The 18,252-nt window shown below is 40.7% G+C and overlaps 2 protein-coding genes across 2 annotated transcripts; one reads left to right on the forward strand and one right to left on the reverse strand.

The window, feature by feature from the left end:
- Window positions 1-1,774: 1,774 nt before the first annotated feature.
- Window positions 1,775-2,731, forward strand: LOC143826451 (olfactory receptor 5G9-like). The gene has a single exon (XM_077315264.1). It carries the CDS (start codon window positions 1,775-1,777, stop codon window positions 2,729-2,731), a length of 957 nt encoding a protein of 318 aa, XP_077171379.1.
- A 3,152-nt stretch (window positions 2,732-5,883) lies between these two features.
- LOC143825506 (vomeronasal type-2 receptor 26-like) lies at window positions 5,884-13,759 on the reverse strand. The gene is made up of 6 exons (XM_077313532.1): window positions 13,749-13,759; window positions 13,291-13,582; window positions 11,793-12,677; window positions 8,784-9,011; window positions 8,323-8,449; window positions 5,884-6,794 (listed from the first exon to the last, which is right to left on the reverse strand). Exons 1-6 carry the CDS (start codon window positions 13,757-13,759, stop codon window positions 5,884-5,886), a joined length of 2,454 nt encoding a protein of 817 aa, XP_077169647.1.
- Window positions 13,760-18,252: the final 4,493 nt, after the last annotated feature.

Below are 18,252 nucleotides of genomic sequence, written 5' to 3' on the forward strand. Positions count from 1 at the left end.
AGCCGGCTGCTGGGATTGAACTCCCAGCCTCATGGGCAAAGCTTTCAGATGGCTGCCTTACCACTCTGCGCCACAAGAGGCTCTCTCACAGTAGCTTACAAAATAAAACATGACAAAAAGAATAGAATAATTAAAAGTCCAGAAAACACTAATTTTAAAAACTATCATTAAAAAGCTCAACCTAAGCCATGTGTTTCAAAATCAATTTTTTTCAAAATCAATCACACATATTCAACCTCATGCCCTTACAGACTGGTCAAACCCTCCCCTCACTCTTCCCAATGCCAAGCTCTCTCTATCTTAATCACTCTCTTCCTTTCTACCTTCCTCTCTCTTTGCTATTTCCCCCCTCCTCCCTTGCTAGTGCCCATTGTATTAGCTACAACTGGCTTTAATTCTAGTAAATAAATACATTTAATAAAGGGGCCCCTAGAATCAAAAAGATTGAGCACCCTTGCCATAGGGTTTTATCAGCTTTATTTTCTTGTTATGAAACCTTGTAACCCGACTTGTATCTTTGTGTGAAAAAGCAACTTAAAAAGTATCACAAATAAACAAATAATGTTAGATGGGAGTTGCAGTTCTCAGAAGCTAGTGCATGCCACCCCCACACCACCCCATCTCTGCAATGAGTATTAATCCAATTAATTGCAGGGGGAAAGGATTCCTATTGTTGGGTCTTCCTTTCTTCTGAGATCCTCTGAAGTCCTTTCCTTTCCTTTCACATGGGACTCCCTGGAGCCAGAAGTTATAACTGCTGGGCATCACCTCAAAAACCAAATGTGTCACTAGAATGCCTAATACAGAAGCCACGACAAAAGAGACTGTGAACTTCTCCTCTGGGAAGGGAGGAAAAACATGAAGTAGCAGGAGAATTATCTAGATGAATTATATAAGGTGGAAACAAAGCTGAAACAAAAAGAGAAAGAATGAAGGTCCTGAAGATAATAATATGAACAGATTTCATGTTGAAGCCATAAGCCACAACAACTATGAGATCAGTCCTGAGGAGAAAAAGGAAGAATGACTCTTTCCAGGACAGAACCACAGAATTAAGTAAGGAAATCCACCACTTGATATGAGAGGATTTTCTATGCTTTACCGCTTTTATCATGAACTTTTAGTACCACTTCTTTTCATATTTGATTCATGTTCTATTGTGTTTTATTTTTAATTCCTTTTAATCTGTTATTAGCCATTTTAAGAGGTTACGATGAAAGATGGAATATAAATTCAGACTCATTCATTTAGTGGTTCATTCAAGAATCTGTTATTGTGGATGGTTAAACCTGGATATTGTGAACAGATATTGCCTCTATTGCCATCAACTGATGTCATCAGCAAGGGTGCTAGATCCCCTTGCTCATACAAGATGTGAAAGAGACAGCCAACTGTCTCTCTGCAACCCTGAGGACATATGTCATTAGCTATGGATTGATATGAGAAATAAGAACCTATTAGAACAGAGAAGGATCATAGCATAGCTCCTTGATGATCATCAGCATAAATGCCACAAGTCTGGATCCAAATAACTAATTGCTAACATAACAGGATTGCCTGAAATGCATATCTGACAGGCAAACCAAGTTATCTTGGGCATCATAAGACATATCTGGACAAAAACCATGTGAGTTGGGGGCTCAGTGAAAAAGCTAGTTTGATCCTTGGCACTTCCTAAACACTCTCTTCCTTTATCTACCATCATCTCCTTTAGTACCTGATTTTCACCACTGAAGTGTCCTTTTTTTTGCCTTTTCAGGTTTGATCTACCAGCATGGGAAAAGCAGAACAAGAAAATGTAACTACCGTCACGGCATTTTTTCTTCTGGGCTTTGGGGATCTTCAGGATCAACAGTTACCTCTATTTTTGCTCTTCTTATTGATCTACATGGTAACCATGGTTGGGAATATCCTCATTGTGGTATTGATTGTAGTTGACCACCACCTTCATACCCCCATGTATTTCTTCTTGGGCAACTTGTCCTGCTTGGAGACTTGCTACAGCTCCAATATCCTTCCTGTGATGCTGGCTAATCTGTTTCATGGGGGCCGAGGAACCATTTCTGTCGCAGGCTGCATGACCCAGTATTACTTCTTTGGTTTCTTGGCAGCTTCCGAATGTTATCTCCTAGCAGCAATGTCTTATGATAGGTACGTGGCCATATGTAAGCCATTACTTTATGCTGTACTTATGAATGGTAAAGTGTGCCTCCAGCTAGTAGCTGGATCTTGGATAAGTGGTTCCTTGGCTATTAATATAACTATATATTTAATGCACCAACTGACTTTCTGTGGTCCTTCTGAAATCAACCATTTCTTTTGTGATTTTAATCCCATCTTAAAGCTGTCTTGCAGTGACACACGTACCATTAAGCTTCTAACTTTCTTCCTAGCGGCCATGTGTTCCCTCCCCCCATTTTTGTTGACGTTGACATCATATGCCTACATAATTTCTGCCATCGTCAGGATCCCATCTGCCTCTGGCAGGCAAAAGGCCTTTTCCACCTGCTCCTCTCACCTCATTGTCGTGTCCCTTTTCTATGGAACTATAATTATTGTTTACATGTTGCCCAAAACAGAGACCCTGCAAGACCTCAACAAAGTCTTTTCTCTTTTCTATACTGTCCTGACTCCTTTGATTAACCCCCTGATATACAGCCTGAGAAACAGGGAGGTAAAAGTGGCCTTCAGAAGGGCTCTAGCCAAATGTTGTCCATTTGAAAGAATATAATCCTGCACATGTGTGTTTGCATTCTCAAAGTCCAGCTTCTCTCTTATGCTATTAGGGATGGCATTTCCATTTGAAATCAATTTTCTTCCTGTAAAAAATTAGGAGAGCATTCTACCACCAAAAAGGTTTTATAAATCTGAAAATCACCCCCCAAAAAGCTGTGTTGGGCGTCATGGCTCTTGCAAGGACAAAGATATGTGGAATGGAGGCTGCAAAAAGAAAGGGATTGGGATATGCCTAGCTGGATCCAACCTAACACTTTTAAAAATTGTAATTTTTGCTTTCTTGGTTTGTAATGGTGAATCACTTTTCAAAAAAAAACCTTTGTACTCTTATATATTTTGCTCCATAAATGAATCATTTAATATATGGATGAACGGGGGGGGGGGGCATCTGTTTCTAGTTTTGTGTTTAAATGTATATCCTGAAGGGAGAATTTTTCAACTGTAACTTTTGCTTTTTAAACTCAAGTCCTAGACAATAAATAATGTAAAAGATTATTGGATGAATTTGCTTTTTTTGCCATCAGTTCTGTCTTCTGTTTGCTAACTCCGGTTGATTTCACTGAATACCAATAGACAGAATTAAGGCTGTTTTTTTTTCAGTATTTTTGGTTTCTTTGCACCAAACTTTCCCCCTAAGATTTGTGTGTTTTTCAGCCAATGTCTTATAGTGGTTATAGTGTTAGGATTTGGGAGTTTCCTATCCCCACTGTGTCATGCAAGTTTGCTGGGCGACCTTGGTGAGGAAAGCAAGATATAAATGAATCAAAATATATATTTAGTAAGAAATCAGCATTATATATTATAAGATAAGATACATGAATCATATATATAATATTATGGATGAATATTGTGTGACTGCATTGTATGTTTTATGGGGCAGCCCAGCCTTACTAAAACCATCTACTACATAACTTGGAAAATTCAAACATACCTCATCTACAATCATGTACCATGCTCAGTCCTACGCTTATACTGACTTGAAAAAGACCAACATGGTCATTTGGACACACATGCAGTTTGTGCAGAAATACTGATAGCCAGCTAGCTATGTTACATGGCTTCGGGGAGGACACAATTTAATAATTGTCCCAGAGTGATGTCTGATAACTGATAATGACTAACAATGGTAGGATCAGTTTTAGCTGATCCGCTTGATAGATGGTAATGTGAGAGCTCTTCAAGTTGCATCTCGAAAACAAGACTGAAACTGGGATTCCAAAGAATCTTTAAGACTGGCTGTCTTTGCAGGCCTTCATCTACAGTGCCACCTAAAGAATGCATTCCAAGGAATTAAATGTTAGAATTCAATGATATGCTCATTCTTGATAGAGGTTGAGTCTATCAGTGGCTGTTCACCATGATGACTAATTCAAACCTCTAGTTTCAATGGCAGTGTATCGCTGAAAAGTTGCTGAGAACAACAGCAGTGCATCAGCCGCTTTTAGATCCAACCCACTTCCCAGTTGGTGAAAAAGAAAAGAAGGATCCCGTATAGCCACCACAAATGCTAAGCTCATTCTTCTCCAACAGTGGTTTAATCCATCTTTCTTTCACCTCGTTGAGGTTTGAGCATTCAAAAACTTTAGCAAACCATAGCAGAATTCAGAATCAAGTTTATTGTGCAGCCATAGACCTTTACAAAGTACAAAAAGACAGCCAGAAGCAATAAAAGCAGGTCACTAGATAATAACATATATACTGGAATCTCTACACCAGAATATTGCAGATCATCAGAATCAGCCATTGCCTCTCACCTTAGACTGTATCTGTCTGGCAGCCAGATCAAACAGTGCAAACCTATTGGAAATGTATGGATTGTTATCAGACGCTAGATGAATCACTTTCTTGGAATCTGGAATGCCAGAAGCCATTGGGAGCAATCTACTAAGAAATTTGTTTCTGGGCTCCATGTAGAAGTTCCAGTACAATTCATAATGGATCAGATCATTGGCCCTTTGCCACAGCTAAACAAGCATTGCTCATGTGGATGCGCCTGCAACATACCCATGCACACAGGAGTGGGCATTGCATGGAATTGCGGGGTGGTGAAAGCCATCCTGATCTTCAGGCACATCAAGTTCACTAAATATGGGGTGATCATATTTGAGGTATTTAAAGAGAGGAGCTACTTTGGATTATACACAAGGCAAGCCATAACAAATGTTCACTGATCATAGTTTCCTATGGCTTCTGATAGGGGATGTTTTATACAGTTCTTATAGTTTGGTTGTTTGTTTTTTAACAGCAACATAATGTTGTCATGATTTATGCAAACCACTGGACTACACCTCTCTTACAGACCGTCATCTTGGCTGAGTGGTTCTTTGATAGCAATAATGTCACAGCTAAGCCTTTGTACCCCCAATGAAAGCAACTATTTCATAAGTCATAACTAGAGCTTCTAAATACAGATAATGAAGGAACTGCTTAAGAAGGAACTGAGGAGTTATCTGACTTGAAACAGCAATGTGGAGATTTGAGCTAATTTGAGTTTATTAATCACTTGCTTGCTGGGGGGTAAACGGTAATGACTGGGGGAGGCACTGGCAAACCACCCCATATTGAGTCTGCCATGAAAACACTGGAGATGGGGGGGGGGAGCCAGTGTGGTATAGTGGTTAGGGTGCCAAAGTTCTGGGAGACTCAGTTTCAAATCCCCACTGTGCCATGGAAACTTGATTGGGGGAGAATCACAGACACTTAGCCTAACCATCTCATAGGGTTATTGTAAAGATGAAATGGAGGAAAGAACCATGTTGGTTGTTTTGGGTCATATTGTGTTGGTTACCTTTAGGGACCCTCAGGAAATTTGTGGGATTGGCAACCTGATTCACTTCATCTGTGTTTCTTCCGCTCTCCCCCTGCATCTCCATCTTTCCATCCCACTACCCTATCTTTTATTCTTCCCCCAATGTCTGTCATTCACTATTTGTGTTCCTCATTATTCTGTCCTTCTGTTCCTACCCATCACCTCCTTTCTCCTTCTTTCCCTAACCCTATCACTCACTCATTCTTCCCCATCACTGTCTCTTTCTGCCTCTATCCCAAGTCATGTTTAACAATTGTCCCCACTTTCCATTTTCTGCTTTTCACATTTTCTGCTTCTCCCCTCTAAAGTTATATGTTAAATTAAAGTTATATGTTAAATTAAAGAATATAATGCCTTCTCCTTATCAGCTGCTCTCTTCTGTTCAGTTCAGGCCTCAGGAGAATGATGTAGCATTTGGGGAAAAAGATACAGCCTAGTAGGCCAGCACTGGAAGCTAAGATAGAGAAGATCTCCACGGCTACCATGTCTTTTCCTTTAGTGCTCAGGTAGGTTGGGACAAAGGACAGCCACACACTACAAAAGACCAACATGCTGAAGGTGATGAATTTGGCTTCATTGAAGCTGTCAGGCAAATTCCTGGCTAAGAAAGCCACAATGAAGCAGACAGTGGCAAGAAATCCAATGTAACCCAAGGCACAGTAAAACATGGTGACTGACCCTTCATTGCACTGTACTATGAATTCTCTACTGAGTGAATGGGTGTCTATATCTTGGAAAGGAGGAGAATAACCAAGCCAAAAAGTACAAATGCTGATCTGAAAAAAGCAGCAAGAAATAACAATATAATATGCCAATTGTTTCCCAACCCATTTTCGAAAAAGGTTTCCCGGCTTGGAGGCCATAAATGCCACAACAACAGTCACTGTTTTTGCCAGCACAGAAGAAACAGCAACACAGAATACAGTGGTAAAAGTCATTTGTCGGAAAAGGCAGGTCACCTCGTTAGGCTGTCCAATGAAGAGCAAAGAGCAAAGGAAACAAAGGAAAAGAGAGATGAGCAGAATGTAGGTGAGGTTCCGATTGTTGGCTTTAACGATGGGAGTGTCCTGATGCTTTATGAAGGACATAAACACCAGGGCTGTTATCAGCGAGAAGGAAAGAGCTGTAAAGGCCAGAATAATGCCCATAGGTTCAGGAAAGGAAAGGAAGTTTGCAGTCTTGGGAAGGCACTGGTCTTGTCCCTGGTTTGGATAATGACCTTCAGAGCAAGTGATGCAATAGTCCATGTCTGAAAGGAGAAGATAACCTACTTAGCCAATTTCATCATTTAAAAAGGAGACATTTTTGTGCAATAGTATTTAGCACTGTACCATCAACTTATGATGAAAACAGTTTGATATTCCTGTTCATTCACTGAAAGAAGCCATGCCCCCATTTGCAACTTCCGGGATAAACTGAGAGGAGAGCATGAAGCCTACTGTAATTAAAGAACTTTTGTCATTCCTGTTGATAAGTTTTACTCTCCTTTCCTAAAACAGAATTAAGCTGGTTTCAGGGCATTCTGTTTCATTTCTAACTGAACATTTGTAACTTCACAAAATTTTTGGAAGTAAATAAAGACATGGACAGCAATGTTCAACACAAGTAAGAGGAAGGTTACAAAAAAATCCCAGCCTTAACTATAGGCTAACATAATCTGACCCTGCAGAAACTGAGGGTGGAAATGAAGCTGAATACTTAGTGGATAACTCCATGAAAATTTCAACCCAGTATCCTGTAGCAGTGAGAAATGCTAACGCTATCCTGGGGAGCATTAGAAAAGGGACTGAAAATAAAGCAGGAAATATTTTAATGCCTCTATGTAGATCTGTGGTGTGACCTCATTTGAAGTACTCTGTGTAGTTCTTTTCACCATATCCAAAAGTAGACATCACAGAGCTGTGGAAAGTACAGAAGGGGGCAAAAAGGTAATTGTTGAATGACTTCTCTAATAAGGAAAGGCTGAAGAGTCTATGCCTTTTCAGTTTAGAAGAAATATGACTTCAGGGACAGACATTATAGAGTTTTGACTGCCTAATGAGAACACTGACAACCATAATTTGGGTAAAATATCGCTTCCGGCGAAGCGATCGCCATTTTTTTTTCTCGGAGAGAGCGGAGATCAAAGCACCGGCGATCCTTCATTTACCCAGCAAGGCTTCCCTGGCTGCAGTCCCTCCCCAGAGCTGTTTTAAGTCACCAAGCAACACACAGCCCCATTTTCTGGTTTATTTTCCCTTTAATTTTCACTCTATTTTCGGCCGAAGATCGCGCCCGTGCGGGGGGGGGGGTATTTTTTTTTCACTCAGGGGGCAACGATGAAAGAGCAGCTCAAACACCACCTGCTAGCTAGATGGGTCTCTCCGTTGCAATGAATGAACGCAGATTCGTTGCAACGTGTGAGTGTGTGTTTTAATTCCTTAAAGGGAAAGGGGCTTTTTGGGAGCATGATAACGGCTGCCCATTGGCTGCTTGACGCCCAGGGGCGGGACAAAGCTCGCAATATCGCTTCCTGGCTACCGATTTTTGCCGAGACCGGAAACCTGTGGGAAGCGATAGAAACACAACTGGATTCCACTACAAAGGCAGGTATGCATAATGACGAATTCCACTATTTAAAATGGCATTTTTTTGTTCTGCAACCAATTTGCTACATAGATCCTGGTGCGGAATGGCCCCCCTGTTCTCCAGATTACAGTTTGCTACTCTTTACCCTCTACAACAGGTTAAGATTGGGCATCTTTAACAGGGGTGTTTATTATCAGAGCAATACCTACCCTCTTTGTCTGAGATTTTTCCTTCTGGACAAAGATCACAACTGTAGCAGCAGAATTTCTCCCCTTCCTTCTTTCTCCTGCTGTAGCCAGGCATGCAGTTATCATTACACTGAGAGGAAGGAGGCACCTGTCCTTGAGTAAAGTAAAAATTTAGAACTGAGAGACAAATGCGAGCATTTTGCTTCAGAATTAATAGAAGTGTGATATCTGGAATCTAAAGGAATGCTTCTTGTGCATGAGAGGAAGGCATATTCTCAAAAGCCGGGTAGGGACATCAATGGTTGAAATGTACCATACTTGTTGAATGCAGTGATGGTATAACTGGGAGTGGGATTAGCAAATCTCATGATTAAAACATTCATGGAACATTCATTTGCTCCCCTTCAATGTCTACCTACCCATTTTATTCAAACACAAAGAATGGTGCATTTGTTTTTGGAGACACGGAGATGTTTTCCCACCTGCGGAAGGTGTCTGTTCCATTGAATCCTGTCCTCATGGATGATTATTCTTTTACTAAGAGAAACCTGAGGCTCCAGCCTCCCGATCTTGACTCTGACGTAGGAGTTATTTGGAAAAGTGACCAAGTTGGTAATATCAAATCCACCTTCCAATTCTCCATGTTCATTGAAGGCCACTTCCTCCCCAGCAGTGTTGTTGAAAGCAATTCTCTGAAGAAGGGAGTGGAGCTTGGGAGAAAGAGAAAGAGCATTCAGTAGGCTGGAATCCATGGTACGGACTAGAGTGTGCTGGTCAGTGCCTTCCACTTTCTTAAAGAGAAATCATTTAAATAGTCAATCTCCAGCCTTTCTCAACTTTCTTTACCATTAAGAAACCTCTAAAATATTCTCCAGAAGTAGTGTGATCATGAAGAATATATATGGGAAGCAGAGCTGTGGACTTGCCCACCTGGAACCCCTTTCATTCCCACACACTCAAGGCCTTTTTTTTGGGGGGGGGTCAACATGACCATATATGGTCCTATTTCCTAATAAATATTTAACAAATTTTAAAACTGTAATAAAAATTGATTAACTGCCACTCAGGAAACCCTTCCAGGGCCATCAAGAACCCCCAGGGTTTCACAGAACTCTGTTTCAGAAAGACTTCTCTAACTCAACTCATATATTCTGCTCAGCCAATTTCCCCCTTTTTGAGACCACACAGGCATGCTTTGTGATAGAGCTCTTTGCCGCCCAAAATACACTTCTAACATGTTGCTACAACAGGAGCCTGGTCTTCCAAAGGTAGAGGCCAGGTCTCATTGTCAATCAACACAACAACTGGTTCCTGGTGCAGAAGGATTAGGCTGGCATGAGAGGGCAGTGGGGCTAATCCCTGCATATGCATAACATAACCATCATCCCAGCCCCCACCTGGCTCAGGCCCAAATCAGGCCCTCGGATGGCCCTGTCTTGCCATGGTGGCCAGCTGAGGCCGAGCTGGGGGAGTTCTCTACCATACTTACGAGGCCCTGCAGGGACACTAAATGCCCCATTCAGCTTCACATTGCTTCCGAGCCGAACAGAGCATTTCTCCCCCCACACACAATGGTCATATAACAGCATGTCACTATCCCATCACCCTGCGGTGGGATCCACGTGCCATTCCCTGCTGCTGCCGCCAATATGAGGCTTTGCAGGCCATTCCGAACCCGGAGTTGTGGGTGCACATGTACAACTCCAGGATGGACCATGCATGCCAGGGGATTTCTTCCCCCATGCTTACACAGGACATGGTGGGGCATGCTGCCCCACCGCTAGGACTTAGTGGCAACCTGGTGTGGCTGCTGTCGTGCATAATCAATTTGATTGAAAGTTCAACTCCAATCAGTAGGACTTCTACCTTCTTTAACAGGGATAACTAACAATGTCCTTGCTATTGGTTTGCAGACTCCATTCTGGAAATGGAAAAAATAAGATCCATGAGGTGTCCAGAGGAGGGCAACAAAGATGGTGAGGGGTTTGGAGACCAGGATGCATGAAGAAACATTGGAGGAAGCTTGGTCTGCTTAACCTGGAGAGGAGATGACTGAGAGGGGATCTGATAACCATCTTCAAGTATTTAAAAGGCTGCCATATAGAGGATGGAGCAGATTTGTTCTCTCTTGCCCCGAAGGGATGGACCAGAACCAATGGGATGAAATTAATGCAAAAGGCATTCCGTCTTAAACATCTGGAAGAAATTCCTGAAAGTTAGAGCGGTTTCTCAGTGGAACAGGCTTCCTCGGGAGGTGGTGGGTTCCCCAACTTTGGAAATTGTTTAACAGAGGCTAGATAGCCATCTGACGGAAAGGCTGATTCTTTGATGGCAAAGGGGTGGCAGGTTACAGTGGATGAGTGGTTACAGGAGTGCAGGCGGTTGGAATAGATGACCCAACTCTATGATGCGATGATTCTATGACTTGTCAGTACTGTGTTGCAGAATGAGATGGTTCTTCAGTCAAGGCCCTATAGGTCATTAAAGAAATCAAACTGGCCTCAACCTCTTCAGATTTGTCCCCAGAGAGGTGGAACTCTCTGCCTGGTGAAACCACAGCCTTGCGAGACGATAAGCAGTTCCACAGACATAGTTGCCTCCTCTTCCTCCCTGAACATGTTAAAATTCAGAAGGCAATTTTATCATTTAATATATTTGAAAGGATTTGAAGATTAGATTTTATCTTTTAAATTATGTGAAACCTTAAACTGTGTGTTTTTACCTGCTGTAACCACCCTGAGTCTTAAAATGAAAAATAGAAAAATAAATATCTAACATATATTACTATTTCTAAATTCTGATGCCATTGAAACCACTGCCCATATTTTGTTTTATTGTAATTTCCACCAGGATGTGAGACATTGCTTGATGTTAACCTCTTTTGTCCAGGTTCCCTGGAACCTCTGATGATTTCCAGTCAACTTTTTGCTTGCCAATAAGGACAATTCAATTGTTTACACTGTGGCAAAATGTTCTTATAGGGCCATCAAGAAATAGATATCCCTGATTAGTGCTTTGAGGAGCTCAGACTGCATATAAGTCTCCTATGATGATATTATTATATCTGCTCACTTTCATTCTGGGTCAATAACTACAAGTGAATGAATGAATGAATGAATGAATGAATGAATGAATGAATGAATGAATGAATGAATGAATGAAGTATGATTCGGGGGGGGGGGATTGCAGCAAACTTACTTTCCTGTAGGACCCAAGAGCTAAGTCTAGAATGGCAATGTGGTAGTGGAGTCTCCACTGAAGTTCAGGGGCAAAGAATACCGTTTATAGCTATGACTTGATGATGGCAACAAAATCCAGAGAATGGGGAAAGTCAGGAATTCAGGCAGGAGACCCATGACAGCTAAGTAAATTTCAGACTTTCAGATGGACAAGAAAAAACATTTACAAATCTCATTCCCCCACTCTTAAAAACAGATTGACATATTAGCATGGCAGGGAACTCCCCCCCTACCCAAGTGAAGAGTAATTACCTTCCAAGGTTGTACATTCAGTGAAGACAGGCTGCCTTGATTATCCATTGCTCTGTTCTTGGTTCTGGATGAGGCAAAGATATGTAGGGCATGTGCAACGGCATAGACAGCATTATATATACTGTAGCTATGGCCAGTCATGCTCATTTCAAAAAAGGGGGCTGGGACAGTTTCCAGTCTTTCCTCTTCAGTGCATGTTTCACTAGACCCTTCTGGGTTAACCAAATTTGGTAGTGCACAGTCAAACAGTTGCTCCCAAAAGTCTTTGATAAAACCATTCCCTTTGGCTGAGGAAGGTTTTAACAACTGAAGAAATGCACGGAAGCCTTGGGGGTCCTTTGAAAGGATTGAGAAGGAAAGAGCACCATGGAATATTTGTATATCAAAGGCCTTTTGTAAAAGAGTGAATGCAAAATCAACCTGGGCTGTTGCAATCCACACCTTTCCTGCAGAGGTTCTCTCCACATAAGCGGTTCCGTATAGATTGTTTAGAATTGTGGGCATAAAGAAAATGGTTGTCAGCCAGATCATTGTCCCAGATTCTCCATATACAATAATGGCATTGGCCTTGCTGTCCAAGAAATTTCCAATAGTATCACCCAGATAATTGCTCAGAAAATCAATGTCATCCCACCGAACCTGCTTGGCTGCCTTTTCTGTGAAGGCTGCACAGATTCCATTCCTGGAAAGCATTGGCTCCAACGTCTGCAAGAAATGATCTCCCCTTTCATCATCCATGGTTACGAGGCCAATCCAATTCCACATGAAATGCCGAAGTATTTGGACGATTCCTTCATACTGAAGGGCTTCCTTAGGGAACGTACGGTAAAAGGAAGGATGAACAGTTGGGTCATCCACATTTGATTCAAACGAGCCATAGGAGAACTAAGAAAGAAATAATCATGTTTCATGAAATAATCATGAAAAACAATTCATCTTTCCAGATTGTCACACATGTTCATCATTTGTATATTTCTCCCTTTTGCTAGTACAATTGTCTGAACTATTTTATGTATTTAAAACTTTTCTTAGGCATCTTTTCATCTTGCAGTACTCATGTCAGCTAGTAATGTTAATAAAAGAAGTGTTTTAAAAATAGGTTAAATAACTTGACCCCTCTCGATTTGATGCTCCAAAAGGATTCAGAGTATGTGTGTCTATATATATATATATATATATATATATATATATATATATATATATATATATATATATATATATATATATATATATATATATATATATATATGTATATGACTCAATTATATTTCCCTTTCTGTATCATCCTTCTTTTCTTCCAATTTATTAATTACCAGAACAGAAGCAGTGTACAAAGTACATATTCAACCTGAATAGTCATCAGCACACACCTCACCTCTCCCCATAAGTTTGGTAATAGTTTTTATTCTTTGCAAAGCTTGATAACAGATCAGCAAAGGTGATTAAACTACATGTGAGATTCATGAAATTCCAAATAATCCTTTTTCTGTTATCATACCTGTGGGATCTTGTACAGACTTAAGAGAGTTGCAATGTCTGTTGTCGTTTCATAACTGTATCCCCCAATGACACCCACCATGTTTTTCTGGGTGCCACATTTGTAGTTTGGTACAAGTTCATGTGTTGTGAAGAGTAGGTCCAGGGTGATCCTGTAAATCCATTTTTGAACTGTGGTGGAATCAAAGATATGGAACCCAAGCGTGACATTGGACAATATCCTGGGGTTCTCATTGATCTCATAGATGGCAAACACCAAGGCAAGGATGTGCTGGTAGAACTTTGTTAACAGGCTGCAGAGAAAATGAGATTGTTTTCGAATATTTTAGATATTGCACAGCATCTGGATTAGTCACAATATTATGTCTGAAAACATTAGAAGACTTCAGTTGAATCAGAGAAGTGGCCCATCAGATCCAGGTTTCATTTCCCACAGCACAATGCTACTGGGAAACCTACCAACTGGACATGGAGCCATCAGGCACACAAATGGATACAGGAGGTTCCTGCTAGTTACCCCCCAAAATTACCCTTGATGGATCCATGAATCTTCCTATCCCCCTTCTGTGAAGAATTACTGTCATATATCTGTTCTACCTATCCTTATCTATTGTTGTTCTATATATTTGTGAAACTGAGGGGGTGGGACATGTCCGGCTGTTCAAGTTGAAATAGGGCCAATGAGGGTGCAGCCAGCTTTGCCCTGATTGGCCCTGCCCCTGCAGCTCCAGCCCTCTGTCCCTGGACTCTAGCCTCTTTGCTCTCAGACACCTCAGTGCCTGGAGCCAGCAGCAGGTAAGGGAGAGGGCCCTGGGCAAAGGGTCGTGGTGAAGGGCTTGCTAACGAGGGCCTCCCAGCCTTCTGACTGCCTGCTAAGGAGCTCTATCCTGGCACTGCTAACAAGCTGCCCAGCCCCCGCCAGCCCCTCTTGATCTGGCTGTGAGCTGCAGCCTAAAGCCACCTTAAGCTGCTTGGCAAGGGGCCAGGGGAGGGGACCCTTTCAAAGCCCATTCTTAGGAACGGGCTTTGAAGCTAGTATTAGAAATAAAGGTTCATCAGGTGATTCTGAGTTTTACTCTTGTGAATAGGGGGCTAGACACTCTTGTTCTGCTTTCTTCAAGCTATGTATAAAATATGTTTTCATATTCATCACACCCACATATTTTTTCAAATATTAAGTCCATCCTCATTACCACTTTGGTGTAGTGGTTAAGAATGGCGGGCCGGATTCCCAGGTCTTCCACATGCAGCCAGTTGGGTGGCCTTGGACTACTCATACTTCAAATAGACGTTTCTCACAAAGCAATAATGCAAGGGCACTCTCAGCTTCACCTATCTTACTGGCTGTTCATTGTGGGGAAATGAAGACAATTGTAAGCTGCTTTGAGACTCTTTCTGGTAGTGAAATGCAGGGTATAAAACCCAACTCGAGACCATTCAATAGAAAGAAAAAGAATGGTCTAGAATACCAAAGTATACCAACAGTCAAATACTTAAAGAAAATTGGTACAAAATGTTTTATAGGTGGTATGTAACTCCAAAAGTGATCGCTAAAATTGCCAAAAATTGTAACAACAAATGTTGGAAATGTGATGATAAAGTAGGTTCTTTTTTTCATATGTGGTGGAGATGTGAAAAAGTTTATAAGTTTTGGGCAAAAATACATACTATTATGCAGAAAATGTGGGGTCTTAGATTCCCTATGAAAGCTGAAGCTATGTTATTAAGTGTTCCTCCTCAGTGCCTCCCAACCCACACACAGAGCTTCTTCTTCTACGCGACGACGGCAGCAAGACTAGAATTGGCCAAGAAATGGAAAACGCAAGAACTACCCTCGACAGAAGACTGGCTGAATAAACTAGCTGACTTTGCCAAGATGGCTAAACTGACACTGATAATTAATGGAAAAACAGAAGAGGCCTTTCAAGAACAATGGGGCCCTTACCTGAACTATCTAAAAAAATAACACAAAGGGGATTGAAACAGGGAACCAAATGTATTAAATGAAGAGCATAGTCCTCTTTTTTCTGTATGGACAACATAGATTGCATATATCTTACTGTCTTTAATTTTGGAAAATAAAAATAAAAACTTTATAAAAAAAAAAAAGAAAGAAAAAGAAAAATTTTGGTCCCTTTTAACTGCCCAATCATTGCATGGCTGATTCAGGCATAAATCACAGTTCAGCTATTCAGCCAAGGCTGATTCAGGCAGTTTTACTATGGGCAAAGGTTTATTCAGACTGGATTAGTCCAAAAAGTATCCGAATCAACATTGATTTGGGTACTTTCTGGACTATCCAAACTGAATAGCGCATACATAGTTCTGTCACTGTTACAAACATAATCTTGTGAATAGTGGGCTAGACATACACTCTTTGGTCTTAGAGTGTGTGTACTTCATTTTGGTTGCCAAATACTCAGCTTTCATCCATTATTATTAAGAATGCCTAGTCTATTCTGCATATACAAGATTTACTTAGATAAAATCAGACAGCATCAGTTTTATTCTAGAGGAATAAAAATTCCCTTACATTGTTTCACATTTATAATCCTGGTTGGATTGCTGCTGAAATGGAATGATTTGGGAATCACAACCAACATGAGTGACAATTCCACCGATCAGTATTTCACCTGGCTGATACCACTGATGTGGAAACCGAGAAGGATTGTTTCTAGGACACTTCATACTATTTAATTTGTACCTGAGGAAGAAGCTTCAGTATCAGCAGAAACATCAATGCTATGTTCAATCAATAATGCCTCTCTCCACATACACTCTCCTTGGTCTCCTCTATACCATCTTCCCTTGTTTTAGCAGTGAAATGTTCAGTGGCAGCTTTCATAACCAGAACTTTTATGCTTCATTTCTGATTTGTTTTTCAATTTCCTTCTAAAAGTTATTGCAACTTAGCCTGGAGGAAGAAGTTACTTTGTTTCCCATAATTATGATAGAGATAATTTCTGGTAGACTGTTGATAGAGTTCTGGGATAATTAGCTGCAGAAATCGTGAAGCAAAAAAATTTGGCTGATCTCAACCCAGCTACTCTCTAGGGGGACTGGATGCTTGAATAATAAGTTCAGATCACCAGATGCCCAGCCTGTCCATGATATAGTCCAAACAAAAACCTGGGAATTCCCCGAAGGGAAGCCACAATGCAAATACAGCGAACATCTTCTCCTCGAATGCATCTTTTTTTAAAATTTAGAAACAATTTATACCATTTTCCAGACAACCTATTCACAGTAGCTTACAAAATAAAACATGACAAAAAGAATAGAATAATTAAAAGTCCAGAAAACACTAATTTTAAAAACTAGCATTAAAAAGCTCAACCTAAGCCATGTGTATCAAAATCAATTTTTCAAGTTAGACGCTATCAAAATATTGCAAGAGCACCCTGTTAATTAAGAGCTTGAACAAAGTTGATTGTTTCAGCCTTATGCTTAACTGAAAGCAGGGTTGGTATCAAACACGCCTCAAATGATAGGGCATTCATGGGAAAGATACGAATTCTGGGAACAACCCAGCTTATTGCTGCATTCTGAATTATGAAAAAGATGAGATGGACACACAAGAGAAGGTGGTTCTAAGATAGGTTGGGCCTCTGAAAGTTAGAAGTAGCAATTGAAGTCTTGCAAAACCCAAAATGAATGAGAACATCATGAATAGAGAAATCCCCACCAGCTTCCCATCTTTTTCTGTTTTATTATTGGAAGGCAGGGTTACCAGCTACAGCCAAAAAGGGCCCACAAACATGCCAGAATGGAAAACCATTAGTTTTTTTTTTTCATTTAGCTGGAGCAAAAATAAGACAGTCAAAGGGAACTTCTGTCCACAAAAACCTGTGTAGAGAACAATGACAAACGAGTGAAGAGGGAACACTATAGCTCCCGTACAACCGTGTGAAAGGTCCTGAATAATGTGGACTGAACAGATACTGAATAGTAAACCTTATCCCTTTTTATAATTTCAATTATAAATTAATTTATAATTAATTGCAATTATCAGAGTATGACTTCTTTTTATGTGGTATTAAATGATGGCTTACTAAATAGTAACACATGATGAAAGGATGAGGAGTGTTGACAGTCAAAGGGAACTCCTGTCCACAAAATCCTGTGCAGAGAAAAAAGAATTACAAACAAATGAAGAGAGATCAATACAGCTCCCCTATGACTGTGTAATGATCCACTCATTTAACTCTTTGGTCTCTGTACAATTTTGACTGCCTTATTTTTGCTTCAGGCAGTGTTTACTCAATCAGTCAGTAACCTTTTATTGGCATAAAATATGTATAAGACATACTGAAAGAAAAGCAGTGTTTACTCAAATGTGTCTAATCTTAGGAGGAAGAAATTCTAGGAATGCACTTTATCTCCCCCCCCTCTCTCTCATACACGGGTGTGTGTGAGCACATACATACACACACATGCACATGCACACACATAATCCCCAACTGCAGTTTGACATTTGAGACAAATATGAAGGATTCAAACATATAATTTTTGTGTTTGGAAACTAAACTAACATAAACTAAGGAATGTCAGGAAATGTCAGTTTCATTCTTGTCACAAAATAAAAATGCCCTGTTTGAATAAGATGAAAATACACCAGGAGAACAAAAAGGTGGCTGATTTAATTTAATGCCTTTTCCTTATCATCTGCTCTCTTCTGTTCAGTTCAGGCCTCAGGAGAATTACATAGGATTTGGGGGGAAAGATACAACTTAGTAGGCCAGCACTGGAAGCTAAGATAGAGAAGATCTCCACGGCTACCATGTCTTTACCTTTAGCGCTCAGGTAGGTTGGAACAAAAGACAGCCAAACACTGCAAAAGACTAACATGCTGAAGGTGATATATTTGGATTCATTAAAGCTGTCAGGCAAGCTTCTAGCTAAGAAAGCCACAATGAAGCAGACTATGGCAAGAAATCCCATGTAACCAAAAGCACAATAAAAC

Source organism: Paroedura picta, chromosome 16, assembly GCF_049243985.1.
Source record: "Paroedura picta isolate Pp20150507F chromosome 16, Ppicta_v3.0, whole genome shotgun sequence".
Classification (NCBI taxonomy): Eukaryota; Metazoa; Chordata; class Lepidosauria; order Squamata; family Gekkonidae; genus Paroedura; species Paroedura picta.